Raw genomic sequence first — 10463 nt, forward strand, 5'->3', positions numbered from 1 at the left:
TTAATTGTTTTCTAGTGCAGTTACATTTCGTTAATGCAGCAAGCTTAACAAAAGTTGCAGTTTCTGCCATTAGCTACAAAAAAATATATTTTTACATTGAACGAAGATGCTACACGTCACTTGTGGGTGCAGGTATACCTTTCGGAGTGCTCATTACTGTATTGTTTAACGACATTAAACTGAGTAAACCACACAAAGATTTTCCTGATATCAATTGTATGCTTCTGACACGTCTGAAGCATGACGGGAGGTGACAAATATCTAAGAAATAGTGATGTTCATATTGTTAATAGATAGACACCACCAAAAATCAAAGAAAGCAAAGTGTCAATTGGTACTTCCATATCCCTCGCGTTTATGACTCGCCCTTGTGACATCTAACTGAGACTCTAGACCTGTACAAAAACTTGCTGGACGCGGTCCCGCTGGAGCCCACGAGCAGAGTTGTTCCAACTATATTTCTATCCGCGCAAAGTGGCACTTGCCCAGGTGAAGTGGGCGCGCGATTGTTGGCTGTCTGTTGGAGGTTGGCGGCGGAGTGTGAAAACCCGGCAGAAGTAGACGGCCGGGGAATATCGTGTGGACGACGGAATGTGGTGCTTGAAGAGGAACCCTCTGCCGCCGTAAGGTTCTAGCGTTTCTGTAGAGCTTCGCCCACTCGTTTGAGGACCTGGAGCACTCCTCGAAGGCTCCGTATACCAACGACTGACCTCGCAGCCTTCTGTCGTGCACGGTAAGCGCGTGAGTTATCTGTGGATGTCGTATTTGTGGATGTCATCTTCTGCGGTGGGCGTGTAGATGAGAAGTTCACCGAACCTGGTACACTGTGAGATGCGGTAAACATCGCGCGAAAAGCAAAAGCATTGGGAACGTGGCAGCGCCGCAGTGTGCTTCGAACTGCCAGATCGGCGCCACGAGGTTTATGGGCCACGTTAGCAATACGAGCTGCGAGAAGCTGACGAAGCGTTGATCGTCTGCAAGCATCCCTACCTCTCCACCCACTTTTGTTGTTGTTGTTGTTGTTGTAATGACAATCGTGAAAATGGGAAAAGCCCGTGCTTAAATATTATCCACCCATAACGGGGGAAAGACTCGCATGGGCTGGGGAGAGAGGAGTGAAAGAAGAGGGAGGAGAAGGGGAAGGTTGATTTTGATAGTGGCGGCATATTAAGATATTCAAATAGTTAGTTGCAGAATTGGAGGGAGGAAAATGCCTAAAACCACGTTAAAAGCTATACGTTAAATGCTATATGGCGCACAGCCATATAATGCTATATGGCTGTGCGCCATATAGCATTAAATGCCTCTAGTATGGCCGAGTACTGTGATCTGTCAAGATTTCGTAGTGCCTGATAAGTTACCCCATCAGGTCCTGGAGCACTTTTCCGTCGACACCGACGCAATGCGAATTCAAGCTCTGAGATCGTGAAGTCTGAATCGAGAGCAAGGGGAGGCGAGCTTCTACTATTCGCACTGGATTCCTTACCACTCTGGTAACCTGCAGGTAGTGGAATGGGTGTCGCGAAGGCCTTAGCAAGTAGTTCAGCCGTCTCCAGCATTGTATGGCCAATAGCAGTTGCTAGACCTGCGATTGGATGAGTTGGCATTTTTCTCGAAGATAGTGTCTGGGCCATCTTCCATGCACGTGAGATACCTGACGCTAATCCAAGGGAAGAGCGAAGTTGGTCCCATTGGTGCCGTTGGAGCCGGGATGTGCGCCGGCGGAAAGCCGCATCAAGTTGTCGGTGACTTATCCAATCTGCGGGATCACTCGTTCTGCGAGCTCGCCGCTGGGCTCTCCTCCGGGCCGCCCGCAGTTTGAGGTACGTGAGGTCGGGACTAGGACGGGTGATAAAAACACGGATCGTTTTCGTAGCCAGAGATACAGCGTGAGTGATTGCAGAGGATGGGTCTCCTGCAAGGTTAATCGCATATCCTTCCATCTGAGCCCTAAATGCATCCCAATTGGTGACGCGTACCTCTTTGTACATTGGCGTCGGAGGTCTTGGTGAAGTGATTATTATGGGAACATAGTCGTTTCCCCATGTGTCGGGGTGAACATTCCGCTCTGCTGTTATATACGGTGTAACAAAACAGAGATCCAAGACACTCTGCTTAACTCCCGGTCTTACAAAAGTTTAAGTTCCGTCATTCAGCGCTTGAAGCTGTAAGGACGATGCTACAATCTCCAGCTGAATTCCTCGTCGTGTAGTCTGCCTGTCTCCCCATAGCTCGTTATGGGCATTAAAATTTCCACAGGCAACAAGGTGCCTCGTAGAGACATTTTTTATCTCTCGTAGCTTTTCGGGATCCCAGCAGACGTTTGGAGGAAAGTAGACACTAATGATAGAGAAGAGTTCTCCTCTAGAGCGAACTGTCACACCGACGTATTCCGCTGCTCCTTTTGTGATTGAGGATAGGTCTAGGGGTTCTTGATAAATTCTTGCCCGGACAAATATTGCCGCCCGAGACTGGCCGTCGTTTCTTTTTGATGCACTTAGGCATATCACATATGGCGCAAGTCTGCAGTCTCCAAGAAGAATACGTGGCTCTTGAAGGGCCAGAATGGATATTTTGTTTGCCAGAAGGTACTGGCGTAGGTCAGGAAGACGAGATCTAAGGTCACGTACGTTGCATTGGAGCACAGTGGGTAGTTTAGGTTTTCTACTTTGGGGCTTTTGACATTTTCCGTCGCGGCTCACTGTTGTTTGGTGAAATTGCGGTCGAACTGGTCAATGGCGACTTGGACCACCCATTGTAGACCACATGCCTATGGTGTTTGTAGGGGTGTGAGAAAAGAGCATGCCATCTGTGCAGCGGTTTTGATAATGGACAGCCAGTCCACATCTGGAGTCGGTAACGAAGATGGCTTTGGATTTGTGACATTCGTTGTTGGAGGCTTGAGATTGCAAATGTTCTCCTGAGAAGGCGGATGTGCTTGGTGAGTATCGCAGTCCATTTTCTCCGTTATGGGGTCGTTGGCGGGTGTAACAGCCTGCTTTTGTGAAGGGGACTTTGGTAGAGTGCGAGGCGACTGTTGAATTCTTTGTTGAATTTCTGTATAGCTGCTCGTGCAGTTCGGAGATCGACAGAGTTCACCTTCGAGTAGTGAAGAATGTCTCGCTCATTGTTCCATTTCTGGCATTTTGGGGATGTTGCCCCATGCTGTCCTCCGCAGTTCACGCATTTGATAGTCGTGGAGGTGCATTTCTGTTTCGTGTTTTTCGTCACTTGTTGGATGCTTCTCACCGCAGCGGCTGCAAGCAACGGAACGCTTGCACGTGACAGCGCAGTGTCCGAAGCTTCCACACCGGTAGCATTGAGTCGGTTGGTGGTGGAATTCCATCAGTGGATGCCGGACTCGCCCAAGAAGAACATGGCTTGGAAGCTTGCTTCCACGAAAGGTGATCCATACGCACTCAGAGGAGCCGAAACGACGTACTCGAGCGATCTCCGTATCAGACCGCAGTCGTCCAGCAATTTTTGTTTCAGGAAGTGCTACGTCGACGTTCTTGATCACACCTTCGATTGTGGGACCTGCAAGGCCCTCGTACGCCTTCACTGGAAGTCCGCAGAGCCGTGTGCGTTTGAGCAGTGCTCTTGTGGTGAATCCATTTCTCACATCCACGGCAATTAAGTTCAGACGCTCATTTGGTCTGATTTGGACAATGCACTCGGGGCACAGAAGATCTAAACCGTCTGACAGCTTTAGGCTGCCCAGACTGCTGATGCGGTCACCTCTTGTTGGCACAAATATCACAGTAAGGCTTTCGGTGCGGGGGGCGTCCTTTTCCGAGTCTTGACTGGATGTTTCCTTGTACCGACGTTTTCGGGGAGCACGGACTGGATACCATTCACCGCCGTCGTCAAGAGCAGCATCCGAGTTCAGAATCTCGCCGTCCGGAGAATCCTGGGCGTCCATTATGATTGAGTAATTGTCTGTAGTTGGAGGAATCTTACAAATGGTGGCTTCGATGTTAGGGCTCAAGTTGCTGTTGTGATCCGTGTTCTGGTCAGCGTCGTCTTGGTTGGCGTTAGGCATGATCGGCCGCCGGCCGAAGTGGTTACCCACTCCGGAACGAGGCGGAAGACGTTGTAGAGGCCTCTTGGTTAGTTGGGGATGTAGGGATGACGAAGATTGAGTGAGAAAGAACCAAAAATGCGGAGGTCTGAAAAAGCTGGACTGCTGTCAAGGTCGTTTTCTTCTTCCCACCACCCACTTTTCTCCTTGACCCATTACAACGCAACGCATGCCCACTTACGATTAATTGGCTAAGCAGCTTCGGGAAGCATCTGCCATTAAATTACAACCTCTCTCTACATTTTCTCTTGCTCCCTCTCCTACATGTAGGCAAACTTGTGCTCGCAACTTGAAAAAAAATGTAATGGATTACAATTACAAATTACCGAGCTCCAAATGTAGTGGAGTATCATTACAAATTACTTTCGCTGAAAAGTTACAGATTACTTTACTTGTTACGTTACAAATTACTTTCACATTACTTTTTCCGTACGCGTATCAGGAAAATAATATAAATAGTTTCGATATTGTTCAAAAATATTTTGCAACACTTTTCATTTCTCATGCGCCCGTATTATTGTAGTCCTTGAAAAATAAAATATTGTATTTAAGAGAAACAGTGTAGGTGCATTCCGTTCACCTGTAAGCTGACAAGGTACCGAAAGCTGTGACGACAGCCGCCATCCCGCTGGCTTGCGGCCTCCGGGAATGATCCCTGGAATTCTGCAGACAAAGCTGGCGGTGTGCATGCTCAGTGGCAGCGTATCTACGAAAGCTTTCTTTTGAGTCGAGTGTTTCGCCTGTTATACTCATCAATACTCATCAACAACATGCTCATCGACAACATGCTTTTTCTGCAAAAAGTAGGAAATTTCCTAATAGTTTATGATCGAGTTATCCACGGGTGTCTTCACTATCTCTAGGACAATAGTCATTTAAATACGAAAAATATTAATGTTTCGACATCAATTTGTACCATAATCTCCAGTTGCCAAGTGGCGGTCACGTAACCTGGCAACCAGTCTTGTACACGTTACTAAAAAAAAGTAATCGATTAAAATTACTATTACTCTTGGCTAAAAAGTATTTGATTAGATTACTTGATTACTCGACGGCAAAAGTAATTGGACATTACTTAAGGAAGTAATCGTTACTTTTCCGATTACTTTATTGTGTGAAGACACATCGTTAGCGCTCATAACAATGAACTACTTCCGACCTATATTGCACTGCATTTGCATTTGCTATATTGCATTTGCACAAGTATTGAAGAAGAAAAACTGACTCCCTCTTCGTGGTCGTTGCACCTTCACAGTGCGGACACAAGCATAGAATTCGTTTGAAGACGTTTAATGATTTGGGCGTTCGCCAGTGTGTGTGTGTGTGGGGGGGGGGGGGGGGGGGCGGAGGGGGTTCTAGATCTTGTCAAGTTTGAGCAAGGGTTGTCGCTCAAAGTTTGCGTCGCTCATTTTATTATTCGCATGTGGATGAGCTCGCATGTTATACAAAAGAGCAGCAGCTCCAGGATTTGAAACGGATCATGTGTAGTATCCATTAGCGGAAAAGATCGCCCCGACCACTTCTCAACTCGAAACATTGCTTGTCACAAAGACCACGTAGGGAAAATGTTTCAACTGCCTTTGTTATATTTTGCATCCGCTTTAGGCATTCTTCGGTTCTGGTTCTCCTAGGCCGGGGCTGCGTGTAAGTACCCTAAGCAGGATTTTTTTTATTTTTTATTTCTGTGTGTGCGTGCGTGAGGAGGCTAGTTTGAACGAAGGACTCAGAAAGCTACATTCTGCATCCTCAAACATCGCCCTGAATGGCCTTTGTCATGCACTGTGGCTTTCCTGGGGCTTCCCACTCCCAGTCCCAGCTCGAAAAAAAACAAAAAAAACGGACATTCCACAGAAACTGTAGATAGAAAGAGATTGACCTCGTTTCCTACAGCTCCGCAAAAATCTTTCTTTTTATGAAAGGACAAAAATTAATTTTTGTCCTTTCATAAAAAAAGGCGTGTTCCGGGGGGGGGGGGGGGGGGGGGGTCCCGTGGGCAAATTGTAACGGTTACAAGTAATTCTATTACTTCAAAAAGTAATCAGATTACTCTTGTGATTACTGCCTAATAAAAGTAATCGACTGATTACAAAATTACTCCAAAAAGTAATCGATTACAAGTAATTTGAATACTTGTAATGCGTACGGTACAAGTCTGCTGGCAACCCAGTAGCACAGTTTTCAAGCCAAATATTGTTTTTTGTGTGAAAATTTAGGGGCCTTAAAAGGGTACTTCACAGGCTTTTTTTTATTTGTCTCCGATTTGCATGAAATTTTGCTAAGCTCACCAACAAACATCGCTAAAATACTATCCCAAGTATTAAGTCAAAATATTGTGTTTTTACGAGGGTATTGAATTTACAATTTTGGGTCCTCACCGCATTTTTCAAACTGAAAGTTTCCACTGTCAACAACAAAAAAGTGACCTCAGTGGAGGGTTGGGGTTCACTTTTTGGACAGTAGAATTTGTGCCCAACTGATTCGAAACAGTTTCGTGGTGTCAAATGAACGCTTTGGAAGCTCGTTCCAGTACCCGCGCTTCAGCACGGAATAAATGATTGACATGTTCTATTTTTTAGACTGCTTGCTCGACCGACAGGCCTGCCTGCCACTGACGTCACCGCGCTGAACAGAGCGGGTATATTTGAATGTTAGTTTTGGCATCATTTTCAGTTGCTGATTTCACAATAACTATTATGAATTTCGCGATACTAAATAGCATACTCGAAAGGGTAAAAGCCGGGGAGTCGGAAAATATAGTTAGTTGAGGTAGCTCATAAAACCTGTGGAGTACCCCTTTAAACAGCCCGAAAGAGCTAATTGGTTGAGCCAAACTTGACCTTCTTTGGCCAGAGTCTGGATGCCTTGGCCCTACCTAATTCGCCGGACAAGTGCCAAAGTTAGGTTTTACTGCTGGCCTTTCGGTGGCATTTCTGTCTTTAAAATCTGGCACTTTGGCAATTGTTGGGCGAGTTAGGGACGAGCCACAAAAAGGCAAAAAAAAAAAAAGCACACTGCCACTAACTAAAGCCTTGGAGCAAAAACCGCAATTGGCCCATGTTAGACCCCATAGGATTGCCGAGCTTGTACCTTATTAAGCGTTTCTCTGGCGTGCTGCCTAGGTACCGTTATTCAATCACCCTAGGGAAATATTACCACAGTTTGGTCACAACTTTTGGGTGAGCAAATTTATGTCCGAAAATATTTATGCACTTATAAAACTGATTTGGTTGCGAAAAACAACGTGATATGTGAAGTACAAAAACTAGGCCTTTCTGTATCCCCACCGGCACATGGGACTTGTTATCGGCCACTTGCGATAGTTTTCTGTCGTCATGTGCTCTTTGATGTTTGGAAGTTCTTCGAAGTTCTTGAGGAAATCTAGGAGTTCGGGGTGGATCTCGAATGCGTCGGGATGGAGCTCGTAGTTCCAGTCCAGGGCCTCGTAGAGCAAGAAGTCGACATAGGTCAGACGGTCGCCCAAGGTCCACTTGCGCCCTTGCAGGTGGTTGGCCCAGAGTTCTAGCACGTTGATCAAATTTTCTTCGAACTTCTTGCGTGCATCCTCAAAGTTTGGACTGTATCCTGTCATTACCAAGCCCACGATCAGGTCTCTTGCCTGCTGCTCACACATGTCCAGTTCCGTGGTCTCTTCTTCCGTCCTTGCACGTGCAAAAAAGAAAAAAAAGAAAGACAACAACAACAACAACAGAAATTATTCGCGATTCACAGTTACACAAAGTACGAAACTGGGCAGAAAAAAAATGTATTCACGTCATAAAGTGAACACAATATGAAACCTAATATCTAAAATATTAAACCTTGGGGAAAATAATTTTACTATGCATCTTTTTATCTCTTAAGGGTTGAGTTATCCGTGGTCCCTCTAGCCACAGGACAAGCCGCATCGCCGTTGGTATTCTGAGGAAACTTCACAGGGTGGGACATTGGTAAATTTTATGTCTCTAAAGTAATGCCTAAGGTTCAGTGAAAACTGCCGTCAATAATTTACTTTGTCTATTTCTCTGGAGCTGTAAATATTATGCTAAATCCTTCTGCGTATGCAAACTTGAAATGTTTGAAGTTTACACCCAAGATTAAACTTGAGAATCTGAGCGTCTAAATGAAAAGAAAATCATTAGTTTATACCACCTGTACATCTTCACTGTGCCACCACAATTTCAGTTACACGTAGGCTATACCGTTTATACGCCCCCATCAGGGCACTTAAACGATAACATGTTTTATTCACCAGCCACGACAGGCCCCTTTGACGCCTGTATTTGGTTCTCGTGGGAGCTGGGTATATATAAAAACACTTCTGAACATAGAGAATTTCCTAAATTCAAACATTTCTGTATACATTTTTATTTTTTACTTAGGAAGGGGAGACAGAGAAAAAAACGATTCGGGTGTTGCTTGACATGCCTCTGCCTCTCCCACAGCAGCAGGGATACAACATGAACGTACCAAATATTCAAAATAATAATGCACATTAACACGCAAAATATAAAGCAATATATCGGTGTTGAGAGAAAAAAAACAATCAATTTTTTTGCGAAGTTAACCTTTTTTGTATAACAACCGCACTAAAAATAATGGAACCTATTTTTGAGGACTACAGTTCCCAGAAAATGTTTTCGGAATAGCCTGCCAAATGCCACAATAAGGTCATTCAGATTGTTCAAGACGACCAAAAAGCAAAAAGTGACCCTGCTCCTCCCAGTCATTGGTGAGAGGGAGGAAGGTGTGCTTTGTGTTCATCAAATAATGGGTCGCAAACTGTCGTTAGATAACAGAGAGCACACACGTGCGTGCAACTTTTTTGAGAAAAGATTGAGACCGAAAGCCATTTGCTCAGTTCCTAAAAGGATTCGTCTTCAAAAGAGAAATAAATTAACAACCGGTTCACAGAACATCGGAGAAATGACGTGCACTTCCTTATGCAAGCGAAGAAGCCAACAAAATACAGTTTCGGCTTGTTAACAGAAGTTAGTTTATATTAACCGAACCACAAAAGGTTATGAACCATGTCTACGGGGGAACACTTATATTTATTTAACGTAGCATCGAATATTAAGGAACGTTTCTGACTCGTTTGCTACTAACCTTTTGTTCACATTCACTTCCAAGACAAATTGCTGTGACAGAAATGACAATCAACGTTAGCTTAAGAACTGCAGGACAGGAACTGCCTCTGGTTTCTCAGAGAAAAGCAACATCGAAAACCTCTCGGCGAACGACATTTTTTTGACGCCACAAAGAGGTGCTAGCGTCTGTCATCAGTCGTTTGTCTAGACTATTGTTCGCTAAAAACAAATCTTGGTCGAATTCCCGACCCACCTGAGTTCACTGGGCAGTGGGTACTGAACGATCAGCGTCATCTTAGGGAGCCTTACCCAGAAGACTTAAGTCGCAACAGACCTTAGGGATATTTGAACATTAAAATAAGTCGAGGGGCATAAGTAAAGTAATTGTGTTTTTGTCTGTTTAGATCACGGGAAGCTAGTCAGCCCTAGTGGGCGTCTGGTGTCTCCGTTGTGGATGAGAATAGTCATGGATAACCCCCATACTCGTTTAGATGGAAACGAGCAGGGGTAGAAATTGAACGCTGGGCCTTTTGGTTCCTCATCGCGAGCTTTTGCTCCTCGTGGTTCAAGCTGCGGTGTGCTAACACACTCGGCAAACGGTCCCCACCGACGAGCACAAGCCAATCCCGGCATTTTCTTAGCGTACTCGCTGAAAAGCGCGAATGAAGCGAGCGACAAAAGCGACGTTAATTTTGCTCTCCAAACACCATCAGAAATACAAAATAAAGAATGTACCTTCCGTCGAGGTCGTACTTCCTGGCTAGGTGCCGCAAGATTGCCAGGCTCTGCGTCAGCTTCACGTTGCCGTCGATGTAGTACGGTAAGTTGGGGAACGTGAGACCCAGAGTGAACTTCTCCTTGAGCCACTCCTTGTTCCTGAAGTCCGGAGGCTGGCCGAACTCAAAGCGCCTGTCATGAAACTCGACGCCTTTGTAGATGAGTAGGTTGCGGATGCTCTGCGCCAGACCCCTGGTGTTCCAGTAGGCCAGCGTAGGCCTGCCGCTCTCCGGGTTATGGTCGTTCAGCCTAGACATGGTTGAAGACGGGACAGCGTATGAGCGTCGTGTCTCGTGACGAATCTCGCTTTATACCGAGTGCAAAGGTGCCGCTACTTTCAAGTGGAACGAAGAAGGTAAACGGAAGTCGCTATCGACGACGGCAGGGTATGGGGCACTCGTGCGGGCGGCTGGCTTTCTGTCATCCCTTATCGGAGAGAGGAAGTGTTTGCGCCTCGAAATACGCCATCGAGAGGTAAACGGTCCGGATATGAGTATAGTGTCAACAAGTTCTATTGA

The 10463-nt window shown here is 45.7% G+C and overlaps 1 protein-coding gene across 1 annotated transcript; it reads right to left on the bottom strand.

The window, feature by feature from the left end:
* Positions 1 to 7251: 7251 nt before the first annotated feature.
* On the bottom strand, positions 7252 to 10245 carry LOC8030726 (glutathione S-transferase Mu 4-like). Its single transcript, XM_029970252.4, has 2 exons — positions 9904 to 10245; positions 7252 to 7740 (listed from the first exon to the last, which is right to left on the bottom strand). The coding sequence occupies exons 1-2, from the start codon at positions 10200 to 10202 to the stop codon at positions 7344 to 7346; spliced, it is 696 nt and encodes a 231-aa protein (XP_029826112.2). The 5' UTR covers positions 10203 to 10245; the 3' UTR covers positions 7252 to 7343.
* Positions 10246 to 10463: the final 218 nt, after the last annotated feature.

Source organism: Ixodes scapularis, unplaced genomic scaffold (assembly GCF_016920785.2).
Source record: "Ixodes scapularis isolate PalLabHiFi unplaced genomic scaffold, ASM1692078v2 PGA_scaffold1__304_contigs__length_218370807, whole genome shotgun sequence".
In the NCBI taxonomy this organism is placed as follows: domain Eukaryota; kingdom Metazoa; phylum Arthropoda; class Arachnida; order Ixodida; family Ixodidae; genus Ixodes; species Ixodes scapularis.

Excerpts from the sequence above, each read along its gene's own strand:
- LOC8030726 (XM_029970252.4), bottom strand. The coding sequence starts at position 10,202 with ATGTCTAGGCTGAACGACCATAACCCGGAGAGCGGCAGGCCTACGCTG. Across the intron at positions 7,741-9,903 it reads AAGTACGACCTCGACGGAAG|GACGGAAGAAGAGACCACGG; the intron begins GTACATTCTTTA and ends TGCACGTGCAAG.